The sequence below is a fragment of the Salvia hispanica genome, chromosome 5, assembly GCF_029641045.1.
Source record: "Salvia hispanica isolate PSC_SH4W2 chromosome 5, Shi_PSC_v1, whole genome shotgun sequence".
Classification (NCBI taxonomy): Eukaryota; Viridiplantae; Streptophyta; class Magnoliopsida; order Lamiales; family Lamiaceae; genus Salvia; species Salvia hispanica.
Window position 1 is genome coordinate 2,297,942 of NC_142696.1, and position 20,948 is coordinate 2,318,889.

The window sequence follows — 20,948 nt, forward strand, 5'->3', positions numbered from 1 at the left end:
TATAAAATATCTAAAAGTTCAGTTGGAGTATAATTCATATATGACGTTTCCTATCAATATATGTAAGACAAAACCTATTTCGATAAAATTGCTACCAATTTTTTAATAATTACAGCTAAATTATTTTGGCATCGTAGTTGTGTAAACTTAAGATAATGTGTCAACTTCACAGGGACGGCTACTTGACTATTGTAAGGCGTGGAAAGAAACTAATAGCTGAATCCAATGATCCAAATCACTAATCATAAGTAGACACGTAGCAAAGCAATGAGATCATTATTTAAATTGCAATAATTAAAAATATAGTAATAATATTTGTCTCGATAATACTTTTTGGTTGGATTCCTCAAACGAAGAGGGGGAGAAATAATATATCCACTCCACTATGCATTCATAAATAAATGTATGGAATCATTAGCCAAAGCACTTATTAAAATACATAAATAAAAAAATAAAAAAATAATGTGCAGCTCTCCGTTTGTCTTATATTCTTATCTACTTATCTAATGCACATTTATTTTTTGATAAGATACTATATCACTTATGCATTTATTTGATCTATGCAGTCAACACTACTAGGCAAGTGGGCCCAAATTATTCAGCTGTTTTATTAATTAATCAGTAACTAACTTAGGCAACATATGTTTTATTGATTAATCAGTAACTAACTTAGGCAACATATTTACTTACTTACATCATCTCCAATGGTACACTAAAACTTAAAATAGGATAGGTATTTAACTCCAATAGTATTAAAAAACTAATCTTATTTTTTGTTTTTGAGAAAAAAATACCTATTTTTAGGTTTACACTAAACTCAAATCCAAAAATTTTCAAATTTTGTGAGTAAAAAGAGCATAATAGAAAGAATATTCTTTTAAGTTTGAATTTAGTGTAAATAATTGGAGTAAAATTATATATGGTGTGACATTTACATTAAAATGAGTTTGGGTTTAATATAAATGATTAGAGATGCTCTTAATCCAAAGTTAATTTCCTAAATAAATAGGAGTAGTAGTATAAATATTGTATTGATACACAACAAAAAATTGGGCCACAAAAAACTAAACCTCACGAAGCCCAAAACAGGGCTTATTAACGAAGGATGGACAAATACATTAAATTATAGCCCTAAAACTGATTTTTCATTTTTCCAACAAATAATAATGATAATAATATTGTTCCTTCCATTTGCTCAAAGATTAAAACTTGGCAGCTGGCAAGATCCATAACCTGCAAAAAAGAAAAGAACAACGACAAGAAAAGAACATAAAAATTTAGTAAAATCCAATTTAAACCGAGCTGGATCTAAGTTTCTTCTTCTTGGACTATCTACATATATAGCATAATTTTCAACTTCCACTTAAGCTACACTTATTTAGTTATTTTCATAGTAGTACAACATAAGATTCACCACAAGTATCAATAAATTCAACTTCTCATAGTACTAAATCATGAATCTTTGTCAAATTAACATTTGTAAAAGAGAATAAAAGAAACGCCTCACTTATAGTGGGACGGGAGGGAGTACTTACTTGGATCTCTCGAGGTCAAAGTAGCCAATCCATTGAACGAACAAGTCGCCCCAGCGGCCCGAAACTGCGTCCAATACGAGCTAAAAGCATAGCTCGCGTGCCTAACCAACGAGTTCGGTTTAAAGCACTTCCCACCGGGCCGGATCGCGTCGCACGTCCCGTTCCCCTGGCTACACGCGTACGACAGCGCTCCGGCCAGCGCGGTCGCGTTCCTCCCGTCCCCCACCACGCACCACAGCCTCCCGTTGCTCGACGGCTTCGGCAGCGGAGGGTAGTGCTCGGTCTTCCCCGAGAAGTCGATCGGGTAGACGTACGACCCGTTCGGGTACAGCTGCCCGAAGTGCCGCTCCGTGCCGGGACCGGGCTTGCTGTTCTCGTTGAACAGCGCGAAGATCATCGTCGGGATGACGGCCCCCGGCCGCGCCGGGGTCCCGGGCGGCGGCTTGGCCGAGAACTTGCGGACCACGTTGCGGTTGTACGTCGCGGCGTTGTAGACGTTAGCGCCGAGCTGGTCCGGGTCGCCGCCGTTGGGCCAGCCGGTTTCGGCTAGGAATAACCGGATGTTCGGGTAACCGGACCGGTTCATCGCGAAGTGGACCGCGTCAATCATTTGGTCGAGTAGGTTGGTGTATTTGAGACCCGAACCCGGATCCGAAACCGTGATGTTGGTGGGCTGGAGCAGGGCGTAGTCCAAGTTGATGTTGATTGGATCCGAGATCCAAGCGAAGTAAGTGTAGACGTCGAGGAAGAAGAAGGATTTGGTCCGGTCTAAAAACCGGAGCATCGGTTTAATAACCCGGTCCGCGACGTCGGACCGGAACCGGCCGGCCGAGGGCGGGTAGGAGGCTTCTAAGCAGTCCATGGCTAACGGAGTTCCGATTTTGACCTTTTTGAGCCCTAATTTTTTGACGGAGTGGCGGATTCGGCGCATGGCGGGGACGAGCTGGAACCAGGTGGAATTCGGCTGGTTGCTGAGGATCTCGTTGCCGACGAGGAGGTAGCGGATCTTCGATTTGGGGTAGAACGGTGCGACGTTTGATTTGACCCAATCGTCGGCGAAGGACTGGTTGGAGGCGGCGGCGGGGATGAGGCCGTTGGGGAGCATGATTGAGATTTGGAGATCGGTGTTTTGGATCGCTTTGAGCGTCGCGGCGTTGGTGCCGTAGATTTTGATGCGTTTGGCGTTGAGTTTTTGGATTAGCTCGACGGATTTCTCGCGGCTGGGGAGATTGTCGCCGAGGTCGCCGTAGCAGACGCCGACTCTCGGCTCCATCGCTCCATCTAGAGAGAGAGTAGTCAAAACAGTAAATGCAAATGAGAAATTGGAGAAACAAACTCAAACACATAATCATAATCGATTTCGGTAAAATCGTCTCCAAATCGACACAATGTTATCATCAAATGCAGTAATTGCAAATGAGAAAACAGAGAACAAAATCTAATCAGAAATCATTTTCAAGCTCACACAATAACATCAGAAACAGTAAATGCAGATGAGAAAATACTCAAAATCGACGCTAAATTAGCTGAGAGAGAGAGAGATTAGCATTGGTCAAAAACAGTAAATGCAAATGAGAAAACAGAGCAACACAAAAAAACAAAATCGTCGCAGGCGATGAAACAATTCGCAATCAATTTCAGCAAAATCAATTCCAAAATCGCAACACCGTCGAGGCGAGCCAATGCAGATAGACAGATCACAGATCGATAGCTAGACAAAAACAAAAAAACGACGAAACGCAAATGCGGTTACATGAGAGAGAAGCTGTGAGCGCGAGAAGCAGCAGAGGCGTATAGGAGAAGAACGCCATGGTTTCTGCTAATCTCCAGATGAAGCAGCGAATGACGCTTCTGCTATCGATAGTGCAAGCTAATGAGCATAGATATACGCGTCAATTGTGGAGAGAGAGAGGAAGAAAGAGAGAAACGTGTGTGTAACGTTGAGCTGACGAAGACAAAGGTGTTGTCATGGAGCCATGCCAGGGGTATTATTGGAAGAAAACAATTGTGTGTGTGAGAGAGAGAGAAAGCTTGTACCTGGCGCAGTGGGGATTGGACGTGACTGAGGGTTTTGTTGCGAGTTCGAAGACTTTTTATGGGAAGACTAAAATAAATTGGCGTGTCATTGCAAGTGGGCCCCCCACTTTGGTCTACACCCTATAATCCTACAATCTATATTTGGTTAGTGACTTTAGTCTATAGTTTTGATACGCTCTACATCAAATGACCAATAGATATAGACAAATGGACAAACCTTGTTTTGCATTCAATTTGTTTGATCAAATTTGGGTTAGATTATTAAAAATTAATTTTGTTATAAGAAGACCACGACTCGTAATATTAATTATAAATGGTGTTACCATGAGATTTTATAGCATTCATAACATCTAATTTAGTTACTCCCTTCGATCCTGACCCAATTGATAGATAAGAATAAAAAACGATATATTTAAAACAAGATAAGAAATACGAGCTTCATATCAAGATATACACAGATAAGATCTTTTTTCGTTGTTGTTTGATAGAAAAAAAAATTATCTAAATTTGTATAGTATATTAAATAACATGGCTTAACTTAACAAATTAGTGTGTCACATAAACATGGTTAAGGTTATAATTTTGATAAGATTGGAGAGAGTCTTGTCTTATATTGGGCTTTGAGTTAAGGGTAAGGCCATCCACAGTGGGACGGACGATGCAGAGTCCGTCGCATCGTTCGCCACTGTGGCGTCGCGGACGATGGGTTAACCATCGTCCGCCGATCGATCGTCAGCGGACGAAGCGCGGACGATGCTCATCGTCCGCCACTGTGGCATCGCGAACGATGCGACGGATGATGCTCACGCATTTTCTTTTTCTTTTTTTTTTCTAAAATTTTTTCTTCTTTAAACACCACAATTCTCTACCATTTCACACACTCCAATTTCACATCTCTTCAATTATTATCTCTCATCTTCTCAAAAATGAATCCCGACGACTATGATTTGAGTACATCGGATGGCTGCAGACGGGCCTTGACTCGAGTCTTGTCTGATGTCGTTAATGAAGCCGCGGCGGAATGCTTAGCACAAATGCAGCGGGAGCAGGCAGCGGCGGCGCGGGTCCCTCGGCCGATACGACGTCGGAAGTATGTCCCGCGCGAGCACGACGTAGCTCACGAACGTCTGTTCGCAGATTATTTTGCCGAGCAACCACGGTGGGGCCCGAATGTTTTTCACCGCCGTTTTAGAATGAGCCGAGATCTTTTTCTCTGCATTGTGCACGCGTTGGAGGGACGTGATGAGTACTTCCAGTATAGGAAAGACGGCATCGGCAGACCCGACTTACGCCGTTGGAGAAGTGCACGGTTGCAATCCGGCAGTTGGCCTATAGCATATGTTCGACGAGTACCTTCACGTCGGGAGACAACTGGTCGCGAATGTCTAAAGAATTTTTGTAAGATAGTTGTGGAGGCTTTTGGCGACGCATATTTGAGACGCCCGACTGCGGATGATTGCCGGATCCTGATGTGGATGCACGAGACGGTGCACGGCTTCCCTGGGATGCTAGGGAGCATTGACTGTATGCACTTGCAGTGGAAGAACTGCCCGACGGCGTGGAGAGGCCAATTTACTAATGGCTACAAAGGCAGCCACCCGACGATGATCTTGGAAACCGTCATTGACCACCGCCTCTGGATCTGGCATGCCTACTTCGGTGTAGCCGGGTCGAACAATGACATCAACGTCCTCAACTCGTCCACCATCTTCGCCGATCAGTGCAGGGGTTGCGGCCCGGCCATCGAGTTCACTGCCAACGCCCGCAGACATCATATGGGGTACTACTTGGCCGATGGCATATACCCAAGGTGGCCTGTTTTTTTGAAGACGCTCAGCTGCCCAATTGGTGATAGGAGAGTCTTGTTTGCGGCAAAGCAGGAGTATGCGCGAAAGGATGTGGATCGGGCTTTTGGGGTGCTCCAATCGCGGTGGGCAATCGTGAAAGGTCCGGCGCGTTTCTGGTTCAAGGAAGTCATCGCCGACGTCATGTATGCGTGCATCATCATGCATAACATGATAGTCGAAGAAGAAGTTGGACATGTCACCGATTGGGTGGATGATGAAGCCGGATCTAGCTCCAGCACGGCGACCCCGCCTGTCACTCGAGGATTACTGCTGGGCTTCAGTGAGGTTCTACAGAGACATACCTCAATGCGCAACCAACAAGACTATACTCAGCTCATGAACGACATGATTGAAGAAGTTTGGAACCGCAACCACCGTTGAGAATTTGTAGTTTTTTTGATTTCGCGGTGTAATGTTTTAATTTTAATGAAATGAAGTTTTTTTCCCCAAATTTTGAAGTATTTAAATATTCAAATAATAGATTTAATGCTTAGAGCGGGCTATAGTCCACCCCATTGCAGGTGGAAGGAGCGGAGGATAAAATGCTGATGTGGCAGCGCATAGGACGGAGCTTAGGGCGTCGCATCCTCCGCCCCATTGTGGATGCCCTAACTATGATATGAAACAATTAGAAATGTTCATATATAATTCTTTATCTTGGTATTTCTAACTTATCAAACACGCCTTAATAATTATCCACTTTAATTCATGCATGAGTTTTAAGAAATATAAAAAAAAAAATATTGAAAAAGTTAGTATAATATGAGTCTACTTACCATTAAATAGTAAAAATTAAAGTGAATAATTATTAAAAAATAGAATAAAAATAGAAAAAGAGAATAACTAATAGGAAACAAAGGAGTAATATATCAAACCAACTTCACATAAAGTCATAATAAATGTGAAAGTCGATTTCAACATAAGATTTTTATGTTATGGTAGCTTATAAATATGTGTGCATTGTAATTGTAATTGACTTGTAATAAGTTGTATCTATCAATCTATGGCCTGAGTTGACAAAACAGATAAGGAATCCAACTTTTCCTTTTCAATTAGTTCATCTTAAAAAGTAGTTAAAGTGGATCTGGTTGTCTAACTTTAGGTATACGAATTTATGTAATTGGATAATAAGAAGATGACATTAATCTAATTCACTTACAATAACATGGAGATTAAGAGCACTCCCAATGGCACTCCCTTATTTCTCCCTTATTTTTCTTTTACTCCTGCCACATCAGCGCCACATCAGCATCACATTTTATCCCCAGTTTTTAGCCAACTGCTACATTGGTTTCTCCCTTATTTCTCTCTTATTTCTCCCTAACTCAACATTTCATTTTTACATCATTATTTTTTATATTATTTAATTTTCCCTACAAATGTATTTAATAAATAGACTAATAATGAACAATTCATCATTGTATTAATCATTGGAAAATATAATACAACGAGAAAAAAAAAAACTACAAATAAAAAACGCAAATAAACAAAGATTTTTTTAAAAAAAAACTAAGACGGAGGGGCCGGAGGGGCGTCGGGATCGAGGCCCATCGTAATCTGCAGGCTTTGGATGCATTTCCAGAGGGCCGCCTTTTCTTCAGGGGTCCCGCCGCCGGTGAAGTACAGCATGTACATCTGCGTCAGATTGGCGACATTGCTCGAATAAGTGGCTTTTTCTAAGTCGATGTGGGGTTCCGACTCGACTTCCGACGTTGTGCCCTTCCCCTTCCGCCTCCCCTTCGCCTTCTTCGCTCCCTCCGGGCGCTCGTGCGGACCATCCCCACTCAAGTCGATGTGGGTCGCGCTCCCCTCGCTCTCCGAAACTCTAAGTCGCGAGCGCACCGATTTCCCGTGCAGCGCGACGTGCATCCCCGTCCGGAATTTGGGGAGATCCTTCAGCTGATCGTAGATGTTCCAATACTTGAACCCCTTCGACAAGTACTTGCCACAATACCTCTGCATGGCCTCATCTCGGACCATATGCTCGTTCTGGCCACTGGGCATGTTCGCCAACAAGTTAGAATAAATACCGTTGAAGTGGCCGCAGTCCCTCATGAGGCGCTCCCAATGCCGACGGATCGCCTCGCTGCCATGGTCCTTCATTGAGGCAGTCTTGTGGCTCCTGTACTTCGCGGCAACCCGCTCCCAGAATATGATCTCAGTCTGGTAGTTGCTGCGCTCCGCGTTCTGTGACGTGTCCGCCCAGCAGGTGGCTATCAGCTCGGACTCTTGCAGAGTGTAAGTAGTCCTTACCCGCTTCGGCCTCTCATCGGAACCCGTATCAGTCGCAGCCGACGACGCCGGCGCCTTCCCCCTCCCGCTCCTAGAAGGCGGCTCGGTGGGCGTTTGATAAGGCTAATTTCATGCATTGGTTATGTAGTGAAAAACATCACATTTCTGCTGGATCTAACAAGTTTTGTTAAGCCAGGTGTGTGTGTAGCGCTAGATCCAGGAGATGCTGGAGGAGGATATCTAGCGAGGAGCAGGAACGGAATCACGAGGAAAAGCTAGAGGAAGGAAGCCAAAAGCTGAGGGCAATCAAGTCAATCAATACCTCGCTGGGCCCCACCTCGAAGCTTATAAATAAAGGAGTGCGCAACAAGAATGGCAGATCGGTTACACTCCACACACAGTCACGCTCTTAGCACACACACTAGGGATATGGGAAATTTGGGGTGGTTTTCGTTTTCAGGAGTCTCGTATCAGTGCATCACCGTCCCTTGAGGGCGAAGAAACAATTGTTCTTTTAAAATTTCTGTTTGGTACTCAGTTCAGTCTCGAACTTCACGTTTGGAAGTCGAGCTTGTTGTTTTGTTGCTGAATCAGTTTATCCGTTCTGTTTACATTTGATTTGCTTTGATGAAGTTAGATTTCGTGTTGATTATTATGATGCTTGCTATTTCGGAGTGTTTATTTGAGATGCTATCTTGAATTTGTTGCTGAATATCTTAATAGATTTGAGAATCATGGCTATGGAGTTGTGTTTGGTTGGTTTGTTGTTCTGATGCTTGGATCCGGAGTGGATTTAGCATCCGAAGTATGGATCTGAACAGGGGAGGTGAATTTCTGCATGAAATTATGGGAAATTTTGTTCTGCCTGGTTTGCTTCGTCTAGCAGTTTAATTTCCGTCGTTGTTTAGTTTTCTGTTAAGATTATGCCTCCGATCTACATCTGAGTTTGTTTTTCTTGATCTCTGCATTTATTTGTGTTCGTTGAAGAAGATGAAGTCATTTTCAGTTGATGCTTTAGTTAGTTAGGCTGCAGATTCGATTCTGTCCGTACTTACCTTTTTCAGAGTTTGGTCCCCACTTGTTTTAATCTCCTTGGTCTAGAGATGTTCGTAGAAGTCCCAGATCTAGTAGTTGATTTGATTTAGTTCTTATACATAATTCATTTTTTGCCTAGATCTAGCAGTTAGCATAGCATACTTTATTTCCAAATTCACTTAGTTAAATTCCTCAACCCAAAATATGCGTGGCAGCAGCCAACCCAAAAATAGTTTCCAAATCTCTATGCATGTACTATACGAGTCCATCTCTGTGGGATCGATCCCTACTTCCCTGTGCTAGTTTAGTATCTGTGGTTGAGGGTTTTGAAGGTTTGCTTGCGTACCAACGACCAGACTTCCAGTCTTGTGAGTCTCTAGACCTTGTGATCTAGTTGATTTACTGGATCTAGGAAGTGTGTAATTAGAAATTGATAGGATACAGCAAGCAGAAAATCAACTCTTCAAATGGCGCCGTTGCCGGGGATGGATGGCGTAGTTTGTTTATGTGTTTAGAGATTTGGTGTAAATAGTTTTAATCTTTTGAATTTCGCTTTTGGCAGTTTATGAGCAAGGGCTCAAGGTCAGGAATCTGGAGCAACCCATCTTGGTCAAGGAACGTGCAGTTGAAGTGGCAAGTTAAGGAATCAACATCCGCCATAACTACCAGATCGGGGTTGTCAACTGTAGATCCATTTCCGTTTGAATCAGGGAGTGAAGAAGAGTGGAATTCATCGGGGAAAGAGGATTCACGGTCGTCGTCAGAAACTGAGCATTCGGAAAGGGAGGAAGAGGAGTCTGTAATGGCAAACTTAGTGGACCTAGACCCAGAGATTGGTTCGCTAACTGCACATCTCGACGGAGAGCCAGCTCATGCCATAGTGTCAAATCAACGTCAGCGGTCTATTGAGATCAAGACGAATGTGCTGGGCGTTTTACCTACATTCTCTGGACGGAGGAATGAGTGTCCTTATGAGTTTTTGAACGAGTTTAGTAAGCTATGTAGCATCCAGAAAAGGCCTAACGAAACTACCGAGGAGGACTATCGCCTGCGAGCGATTCCATTTGCATTGAAAGGAGAGGCAAACACTTGGTTGCTGAGGCTTCCACCTGACTCGATCACCACATGGAGGGATTTCAAATTGGAGTTCCTGGACTATTTCTTTCCGTCCAATAAGACAAACGCTTTGAAAAAAGAAATTCAAGAGTGTAAGCAGGACTACGATGAATCTTTAAGCCAATATTGGTCTCGGTTTAAAGGCCTGCTTGACGCTTGCCCAAATCACAGGATGACGGAGGCTGAAACATTTTATCTATTCTACGAAGGGGCAAATCCTGAGTCCAAGGACTTAATGAATTCCTCGAGCGGGGGGAATTTCACCAAGAATAAGGCAAGCGAGGCACGCGAGATTCTGGGAAGATTAATCGACGCGAAGAAGGCGTATGACTGCCCGCGTGCTATCATGAGGAGAAGCTCCGCGAACACAGTTAAGGAACGAGAAGGAGAAGAGGTTAGAGACAGAATAGATCGACTGGAGAAGGCACTGCTAAATGCCATTGAAAAGAAAAATACCCCTGGGTCGACTGATAAGGAAAAAAACCCAGGTCAAGAGGAACATCAGCTTCAATTTTACAATAATCCCTCACTCGATGGAGATTTCCAAGCTCAAGTGAATGCAATGGGGAATTGGAATCAAAGTAATCAAAATACCAACTGGAACCAGTGGAAGATTAAGGAGGCACCATGGAGGGACAATCCTTGTTTCAGATGGGCTGAAGGGAACCAACAACCACAGTCACAACACCCAGGTCCAGCGGAGAACCAGCAGACATGGCCCAGCCGGAATCAGGAAGGACCACAGCATAATTCTAACTGGGCAGGGAAGCAGCAAGAGGGGTTGAACAACTGGAATTTCCGTAACCAAGGGGATCAGCATAACTGGAACAACAGGAACCAGAGCAACCAAGGGAATTCTTATGTGCCACCGCATCAGAGGAACAATTCAGGAAACAATCAAAATTTCCAACAGAGTCACCCAGGTCCAGCAACCCAGTACAACAATAATCAAGGAGGTCAGGGAAATTTTCGCCAGAACCAGGTGGTTGGAACCAATCAAAATCAAGGATTTAATCCCAGTTCAATTCAAGGTTTCCGACCACAGCGGAATCTTGATGACATGGTGCATGACCTGGTAAATTTCCAACAACACATGCAGAATAACATGCAGGCTAATAATGACGTGGTGCACAAAATTCAAGATGCCCAGCAGGAGCAGAAGTCTGCCATGGACATGTTGGCAAAGCAGATGTCCCAGTTGGCCACGTCGCTGAACGAAATGCGGGGAAATGAAGGGAAATTGCCTGCCACTGTCAAACCACCAGACCGAGCAAATATTAGTCAAATTACCTTGAGATCGGGGAAAGGCTATGAAGGACCGAAGCAAGTGATAAACGAGGAGACACCCTCACAGATGAACGGAGAAAAGGGGAATCAGAAGTCTCGAGGAGATGATCCTGGACTCAGAGAAATTCCTATACAGGATGACCTCCAGGAGGGAGATTTAAGGGGATCTATGCCTCGACTAAGTGACCCATTTTTCCTTGATCCAGAACCTGAGTTGGAACTTAAAGAGGGAAGCAGGGAGACAGGTGCAGCCCCAGCAGGGAGTTCCACGAATGCAGTAAAGCGACCCAAACCATTCCCATATCGAGGAGAAGCCAAGAAAAAGAAAGATGATACTGAGGACCTTGTGGAAATATTTAGTAAGCTGGAGATTAACCTACCCTTTTTGCAGGCTCTGAAAATACCCACCTTCAGCAAGTTCATCAAGGAATTCATAGCAGGAAAAACCAAACCTGATGGGAAGATTGTTATAGGAGAAAATGTATCCGCCGTGATACAAAAGAGGAGGATGCCGTCAAAGTGTACAGATCCAGGTATGTTCACTCTTCCTATTTCTATAGGTGATATTAAAATTGAGCATGCCATGTGTGATCTAGGTGCTTCGATAAATGTCCTACCGCTGTCAATATATAAAAAATTGGTGGGAGTCAGTTTGGTTGATACTAAAGTAGTGATTCAGTTGGCCGATAGAACATGCATCTCTCCTGAGGGAGTATTGGAAAATGTTATAGTTAGAGTGCATGATTTCCTATACCCAGCTGATTTTCATGTGATAAAAATGAGGGGAAATGAATCTACTGAGTCTAGTGGGGTGTTACTGGGGAGACCTTTCCTTCGCACCGCGAAGACTGTTATTGATGTGTTTGATGGAACCATATGCCTGGACTATCATGGGGAGAAATACACCTTCAACATTGAAGAAGCTATGAAAAAACCGCTTGATGTTGAAAACTTGCATGTTGTAGATGTAATTAACCCCCTAGTCCAAGAATATCTTGAGACTGAACTAATGCAGGAACAGTTTGACAATTCGGAGCTGAGCCAGACTGTAGAAAAGGAGGTGACAGGATGGTGTGAAACTTTTTTCACACAGGACTTGACAGATGATCAGATCAATGAAGCGATCATGGCATTCTGCCACCAGCCACTATCATTCCAATCAGCCAGATCTGTTCAGGAGAAGAGCCCAGACGAGGGAGCGAATCTAGAGGAAATGGCGCCAAGAAGTAAGGCGGAGAACCCTTTACCTCAGGAAGCCATCACACCGAAGAAGGAGTTGAAAACTTTGCCTGAAAATTTAAAGTATGCATACCTGGAGGAAGGAGAAACTTGTCCAGTGATAATTAACAGCCGCTTGACTGAAGACCAAGAGAGTGCGCTGCTGGAAGTAATAAGGAGGAACAAGAAGGCCATAGGGTGGACACTTTCTGACCTAGTTGGAATTAGCCCTGATCTTTGCATGCACCACATCAGACTAGAGGAAGGGGCAAAGGCTCGGCGTGATCCACAAAGGAAACTGAATCCAAACATGAGGGAGGAAGTGCTCAAGGAAGTTCTGAAACTACTGTCCCTTGGAATCATATACTCTATTCCAGATAGCGAGTGGGTCAGTCCGGTTCACATGGTACCGAAGAAATCTGGAATACAAGTGGTGAAGAATGACAAGAACGAGTTGGTGCCTACTCGACTGGTCACTGGATGGAGGATGTGCATCGACTATAGGAAACTAAATGAAGCCACCAAAAAGGATCATTTTCCTTTACCATTCATTGACCAGATGCTAGAGAGGCTGGCTGGCAAACAGTATTTCTGTTTCCTCGACGGATATAGCGGTTATTTCCAGATTTTCGTGAACCCAGTGGTCGAGGAACCCTCCACGGAGCATCAAGACGAACAGACTCCCCTGCCGGAGTCTGACTCTGAGGAAGTGGAGGAGGAGCCTATCGCTGGACGCCCGAAGGTGTTGTTAACGAAAAAATTGTTGCAAGCTATGAGGAAGTTCGACGATCCGAAGAGGGCCGCTATTTACAAGGAAAGGTGTGGCACGGGAAAGATGACGAAGTCTGGGAAGCAATATCGGCCGAAGGAACTAGTAAAGATTGCAAGCGACGAAGAGTTCTGTGCTTGCATTTCCTCAATTGGTTTTGAGTGGCTGCTGCAGCATAGCAGAGTAAAGGTTCCGGTGGATCTGGCGAGGGAGTTTTTCTCCACCTTTCGGTTTAAAAACACTACTGACTTGGATGCAGACTCCATTACCTTCCGGATGTTCAACGAAGAACATGAGATTAGCATCAGAGAATGGTCACTCCGTATGGGGGTGCTCACTCCAGAGGAGGATGATGAAGGGGAGTGGAACGAGAGGATGATTGGGCTACCAAAGCACACACCCGGTTTCAATGTGCAGTCAGCATGGGAGTCGCTCACTCACTCTCAAGCGGGTGCATTCAAGTCAAGCTACTCGAAGGCCTCTCATATCCAAGACCGCATCCTTCGTTTCGCCCAAACTTTTATCAGCTACAATCTGATGGGGACAGCAAATGCCGCTCTTACAACCACCGACCTATATTTCACTTGGTGCATGGCCAATGGCATCAAGGTACATTTGGGATATTGGCTGGCTCAGGCCTGTCACCAGATGACGAGCAATCCCTCACGCCACATGTATACTTGCCACCTCATCGGCGCCTACCTGCAACGAAACATTGAGGTGAAGATCGCCGAGCTTGCTCCCGAGGTCGTGATGTGCGACCGCCCAGAGGTTTTCAGCGTAGACTACTTCTTCAACAAGGGCTTGTTGCAAACTCAAGGCAACAAGACTTACTTCTATTCGCTGGGAGATAAAGCGAAGGCGGAGCCGGAGGAAGCTGAGGAGGCCATGCCAAGTGAAGAGGTGGAAGAGCTTAGGAAGGAGGTGCAGGACATGAAAAAGGAAATGCAACTGATGAAAAAGGAGATGATGAAGGAACTCGGGGGAATACGGAAGGAACTCAATGGGAGTCGGGAAGAAGTAAAAGTTCTGAGCAGCAACGTAGCAGATTTGGCCACGAAATGTGCCAAACAAAGTGAAAGAGTGGCGGAAGCTGTGGAGATATCTACGCGGATGTTGAAATGGCTGCATCAGACGCTTCCCTTGACCCAGTCGAAGTCGACTCCTGGGTCAAGTGGCGAGGCACAGAAGATCATCCACAGCAGTCCCTCGATCAAGCCATTCCAGCAGTTGACCACCCCGACTATTCCCGAGAAAGTTCCAAATCCACCGAGGACGAAAATGCTAATGAGGAAACCAGGACTCGATCAAGCTGCAGAAGGAAAGGAAGAGCTGGAGCAACCAGCGAAGAAGAAAGTGAAAACAAACCGCCCCAGTGTTCCACCACCGTCTGGCTCTCGCGGGAGCCAGCCCCAGAAATGAGCAATTTCCCCAGACCAAGTAAATTTTAGTTTTTGTGTTTCTTTTTCTGTGTTTTATTTCCATGCGTTGCTGTGTTTTATGCTATCTTCTCCCACTTAGCCCAATGCTTGGTCTAAGTGTGAGAAGTTCTATGTTTTCTGTTGGTTTATTCTTCTCCCACTTAGCCCGTTGCTCGGTCTAAGTGTGAGAAGTGAAATTGTTGTTTAATTCTGCATTGAATTCTCTGTTTTCCCCCCTTCACGACGATGGCTTGAGGACAAGCTTGAGTGAAGTGGGAGGGGGAGAGGAATCAATGCAGTGTTATTATGCTTTGAGGAGTCGTAGGTCTAGGGGTGTGTCGCATGAACTAGTGGATATAATACGGCAGATTCCCTTAGGGAGAGCAATTGAAAATAGGAGGTATTCCAACTTAGAAGCCTGATTCTTTAGTAAGCCGAACCAATCTGAATGAAGCGAGAACGATAGTAAATGCCTTTACTTGCTCAGTTGTGAAGCCCTACTCTAGAGGTGAGTTATAAGCCTGTGATAACACTTAGAGCTAACATATGTCAAAAGTCTGCCACTGAATGCTGAAGGAAAAGAGAAGAAAAAAAAAAATATAAATAAAAAAGGGGGAAAGGAGAAAATATATAATCATAAAATCTGGAGGTATAAGCTGGACGAAGTCCAGAGGAGGAAATAAAAAGAGAGAAAAAAATCAAGGAGGTATAAGCTGGACGAAGTCCAGGAAATCAAGGAGGTATAAGCTGGACGAAGTCCAGGAAATCAAGGAGGTATAAGCTGGACGAAGTCCAGAAAGAAAAAAAAAAAAAAGAAAAAAAGGGGGATAGTGACGGAGGATAGAAGGAGGAAATTCTCATAACCCGAGGCTTCAGTGGTTTGGCAATAACTTAAGAGAGAATCGGTCCTAACATCCCTGGTAAGGAATGAGCGATCGAGTGAATCTAACAATTGGGGAAGTAACAGGCTATCTTGACGAGCTGACAGGTTGGCTAGGTAGAGGGGAGAAAAAGGCCTATTTGGAGGAGTGCAGCCTGTTGGATTGACCTTAATCTTGTGGGGACGGTTGTCTAAAAGTTGAAACCAGTTCATGCATATGTGTTTATATGTTTTCATCCTATGTGATTATGTACTCTTTGTTTTAGTGTCTAGCTTTGCCTCAGTTGTGTCTAGGTGTAGGAGTTTTGTCTAGAGTCTGTAGAGTCGGTCAAGGGGATAACCATGCTTGAAATTCGCCTTATTCTTCTTTTCTTCTTGTCTTTATACTTGAGGACAAGTATGGTTTAAGTGTGAGCAGTTTGATAAGGCTAATTTCATGCATTGGTTATGTAGTGAAAAACATCACATTTCTGCTGGATCTAACAAGTTTTGTTAAGCCAGGTGTGTGTGTAGCGCTAGATCCAGGAGATGCTGGAGGAGGATATCTAGCGAGGAGCAGGAACGGAATCACGAGGAAAAGCTAGAGGAAGGAAGCCAAAAGCTGAGGGCAATCAAGTCAATCAATACCTCGCTGGGCCCCACCTCGAAGCTTATAAATAAAGGAGTGCGCAACAAGAATGGCAGATCGGTTACACTCCACACACAGTCACGCTCTTAGCACACACACTAGGGATATGGGAAATTTGGGGTGGTTTTCGTTTTCAGGAGTCTCGTATCAGTGCATCACCGTCCCTTGAGGGCGAAGAAACAATTGTTCTTTTAAAATTTCTGTTTGGTACTCAGTTCAGTCTCGAACTTCACGTTTGGAAGTCGAGCTTGTTGTTTTGTTGCTGAATCAGTTTATCCGTTCTGTTTACATTTGATTTGCTTTGATGAAGTTAGATTTCGTGTTGATTATTATGATGCTTGCTATTTCGGAGTGTTTATTTGAGATGCTATCTTGAATTTGTTGCTGAATATCTTAATAGATTTGAGAATCATGGCTATGGAGTTGTGTTTGGTTGGTTTGTTGTTCTGATGCTTGGATCCGGAGTGGATTTAGCATCCGAAGTATGGATCTGAACAGGGGAGGTGAATTTCTGCATGAAATTATGGGAAATTTTGTTCTGCCTGGTTTGCTTCGTCTAGCAGTTTAATTTCCGTCGTTGTTTAGTTTTCTGTTAAGATTATGCCTCCGATCTACATCTGAGTTTGTTTTTCTTGATCTCTGCATTTATTTGTGTTCGTTGAAGAAGATGAAGTCATTTTCAGTTGATGCTTTAGTTAGTTAGGCTGCAGATTCGATTCTGTCCGTACTTACCTTTTTCAGAGTTTGGTCCCCACTTGTTTTAATCTCCTTGGTCTAGAGATGTTCGTAGAAGTCCCAGATCTAGTAGTTGATTTGATTTAGTTCTTATACATAATTCATTTTTTGCCTAGATCTAGCAGTTAGCATAGCATACTTTATTTCCAAATTCACTTAGTTAAATTCCTCAACCCAAAATATGCGTGGCAGCAGCCAACCCAAAAATAGTTTCCAAATCTCTATGCATGTACTATACGAGTCCATCTCTGTGGGATCGATCCCTACTTCCCTGTGCTAGTTTAGTATCTGTGGTTGAGGGTTTTGAAGGTTTGCTTGCGTACCAACGACCAGACTTCCAGTCTTGTGAGTCTCTAGACCTTGTGATCTAGTTGATTTACTGGATCTAGGAAGTGTGTAATTAGAAATTGATAGGATACAGCAAGCAGAAAATCAACTCTTCAGCGTTTCTTCCACCTCGAAGTCCTCCGCGCTCAGTGTCGCGGCCTGAGATTCTTGGTCGCCTGGGGTTGATCCGGGGGTGTCGAACTGGGGCCGATACACATCGTCGGCTGGAGAGGGCATTCTGCCGGCAGAGTTGAAGTACGGAGAAAGTCTCCGCGCCGGAGGAGTCTGCAAAGGAGACGGACCCGCGTATGGAAGTTGGCCGGGAGGAGAACCCATCGCCAACAACGAGTGCATCCACTGCTCGTTTGCTTCATCCGTGTTGGGAATTTGTGAACTCGACTCTTTCCCCTTACCCTTACCCTTACCCGAGCGGGAATTTTTCTTCCAAAAGCTCATAATTTTTGGAAGATTGATGAAGATTGAAGATTGGGAGAAGAGATTGAAAATGGAGAGAATGAAGATTGTGGGTGATGAATGGAGGAAGTGGAGGAAATATTTATAGGGGTGGGATGTAAAAATAGCCGTTGGGCCGGAAAAAAAAAAAAAAATTTAAATATCGCCGGATTATCGCCGAGCGTCGCCCACAGTGGCCGGCGATCGCTCGGCGATAATCCGGCGAAAAAACGCCGCTTGGCGAAATAACGGTAAGATTATCGCCGAATTATCGCCGATTTCACCATAACGGCCGGCGATAATCCGGCGATGTTCGGCGATTTTTCGCCGGATTTTCGCCACCCCCATTGGGAGTGCTCTAAATTATAATATAGGGTCATATAATTATTGAGATAAACAATGGCAGCAGCCAGCAGACTTAGGGACATATCACATTCCAAATCTCTTCGTCCAACAATATTGAAAAAGATTTGAATTCCCTGCAGTGCAAGCCGATAGTGTATAGTAAATTAAATTTAGTTCAAATAAAATTTATATTACTAGATAATAACCAATAAATATTTTTTTTTTCGGTATTAAATTCAAACTTGAAGTAAAAAGTACTAGCGTCCAAAGAAAATTTACTAGATAACTATTTCCACCTAAAAATGCACTTATTCCGCTTGATAAAATAATATATTGCAGAAATTGGGCAAATTTGGGACTGACTTTCATTTTCTTTAAAGTACTATATTCAAATAGAAAATTTATTACAAGGTAGTGACATATAAATGCATTTATTCTGCTTCATAGTAATAATTATCTTGCAGAAATTGGCCAGAATTGAGATTGACTAACATTTACTTTGAAAAAAATACTTTTATTTATCATCAAACGGAAAAAAGAAAGAAGAAAATGATGAAGCAAATCAGCAAGAATATTTTTAACAGGCAGTGTGGGGTGCGTCGGTGGGGCCTTTTATGAAATAACCTGCTTTTGTCGGGGTTAAAAAGTGAAACTTACAATTAGCCGTTGGCTTAAATGCACTGAATCGCTTTGGTGTGTGTCTCCATTTGAGAAACAAATTATTTATGTTTTCTTTAAATGGTGAGAGTTGAATTATTTGGTAGAATTGTAAGGCCATTTGCAATAGGGAAGCAAATGCGTCGGCCGTCGCGAGAGTTAACACACCCGCGGCCGCCATTTTAGCTGCAACTGGGCTAGGAACCGAGTTGTGTGGCGGTCGTTGGATGCTAACGCATGTTGTATGACAATAACCGATGAAGAGGATCAAATGCGTCATGACTCATTCTAGTTGCTTTTAACATATTTCAGATTTTGATGTATTATTTTTATGCTGTAGTAGTTTTTAAAATCTATGTTATTTTTCATTGTAATGTTTTTACTATTATTGGTGTTTTAAATATATGCTATTTTATTTTAATTACAATGTTATTAGATTTCAAATTCTAATTTTCAAAATGATATGTATTAGTAAATTAAATAGTGGTTGAAGAAAAGATTGATTGCAAATGATATGACTAAGTGAGACTTGTCGGCATGCTAGACTAAAATGAGATTTGGATTGAAAATAAGACTTATGGAAGCTTAGGTGAAACAAATTATAACCTTAGATGTCGATTAAAAACTTTAATAAATGAACTCAAACTTAGAAAAGGGTAAAATGCTAAGACATGAAAGTTTTTCCCTTTATTCCATTCATGCTAAAAAGGATTTTTCTTTAACTATTTTTTCTCTTTTACAATGATTCCATCCTTTTTCAGACCCTTTATTTTCATGAAGTCCTAACTTTTGCAGCACTTTTCATATGCTATTTTCCACTTTTCACTCATTTTACAAACCATTTAAGTTTGGGCGAAAATTAATGCATCAAATAGTTATCAAATTTATGCAAACTTCGATATATTTTTTGTATTTATATAAAACAACATGGTGATATTTTGTATAAATAGAGTAATTACCTGCTATTTCTTTTAATAAGTTAGGTAGCATCCTGGATTTTTAAAATTTATTGAGTACTAACAATTACATCTTCAACAACTAAAAGAAAACAAAATAAAACATTTATATCTTCGTCATTAAGCCAAATGCATATTCAGTTGCTTCTCCAACAATATAGTTTATGTAATTGTTTTCTTCTTCCTTTTTTTTGGACTTATGTCACATAACAACAAAGTAGTAGCTTTATTATTTTCATGACAATCACGATAAGTATACAATCTTGTTTTATTAATGTGTGAACACAACAACAACTAAACTATTGCGTCGACATGAATATTTATTCTGTTGACGTGAATATTAATTCATTCAATATGTATTTATACTATATAAGTCTTATACAATAAGATACTGACCATAGTGAATAAAATGAGAGTATTATATAAAATTAATTATACTATATAGAATCATAAAATAGGACTATTGCATGTGAGTTTTGTCAGCAATCTATTGGGCCAGCTGATTATTAACGTGTAGTCACCAAGTTGGGCTAGGACCCTAGCACTGGGCCTCACTCTATTTATGTGTACACTACTTAAAATTTTGCCACTTGGTATAAAATTGTAGGTCACACAATTTTGATGATTTTCAATTTTTTTTATCAAATTAATTACTCCATATTTGGGCGATTATGGAAAAGGGTAACCATTCACGAATGATAATAGTCTTATAGCACCAGCCACCATTACCCAAACAAAAGAATAGATTTTTAGCTCATAGTGTAGTTGGATATGCATGTTATATTTGCATTGTTTCTCAAATTGTGTCTTATGCATGTTATATTTGCATTGTTTCTCAAATTGTGTCTTACATCTTACTTGGGACAATGACATACTATCTCTGTATTAAACGATATGAGTTTTAATGTACAATTAATAAAGTAAAATAAAAGAAAATGAGTGAAAAATAGGTAAGTAAGAAAGATGAAGAGAAAAAGCATTGAAAGTAGTGTTGGCGGACTGTGGGGTCCACTTCCTAAAATAGAAAGTTTAGAAAGTTTTTATTTTTAGGTGACGGAGGTAGTACGAAATATTAAAGTTGAGAGTGACAACCAAGTTGCGGTCTTTATGATCAACTCGAATACAGGAGATGTAAGTTGCTTCAGTCTCGTTCAAAATATTTGGGGTATGTGTGATACAAATTGGTATTGGGTAGTGAAACATGCATATCGTGATGCTACATTGGTTGCGGATTATTTAACAAGTTAGTCATCAAGTCAAGTTACATGTTTGTATTTGCATGATGAGCCATCAATAGGGGTACAAAACTTGTTATTGAATGATTGTTTGGGAATTGCGTATGTTTTAGCTGGATTGGGTATATTATTTCTTCATGACTCTACCCTCTCCTGTAATAAATAAACGACCATGTCTAATCTTATCTCTTGTTTGATTGTCTTTTTCTCTAAAACTCAACTCGTGATAATGTAT

At 42.3% G+C, this 20,948-nt stretch overlaps 1 protein-coding gene across 1 annotated transcript; it reads right to left on the reverse strand.

The window, feature by feature from the left end:
* Positions 1–978: 978 nt before the first annotated feature.
* On the reverse strand, positions 979–3,554 carry LOC125190704 (O-Glycosyl hydrolases family 17 protein). Its single transcript, XM_048088073.2, has 3 exons — positions 3,289–3,554; positions 1,536–2,816; positions 979–1,233 (listed from the first exon to the last, which is right to left on the reverse strand). The coding sequence occupies exons 1-3, from the start codon at positions 3,344–3,346 to the stop codon at positions 1,196–1,198; spliced, it is 1,377 nt and encodes a 458-aa protein (XP_047944030.1). The 5' UTR covers positions 3,347–3,554; the 3' UTR covers positions 979–1,195.
* Positions 3,555–20,948: the final 17,394 nt, after the last annotated feature.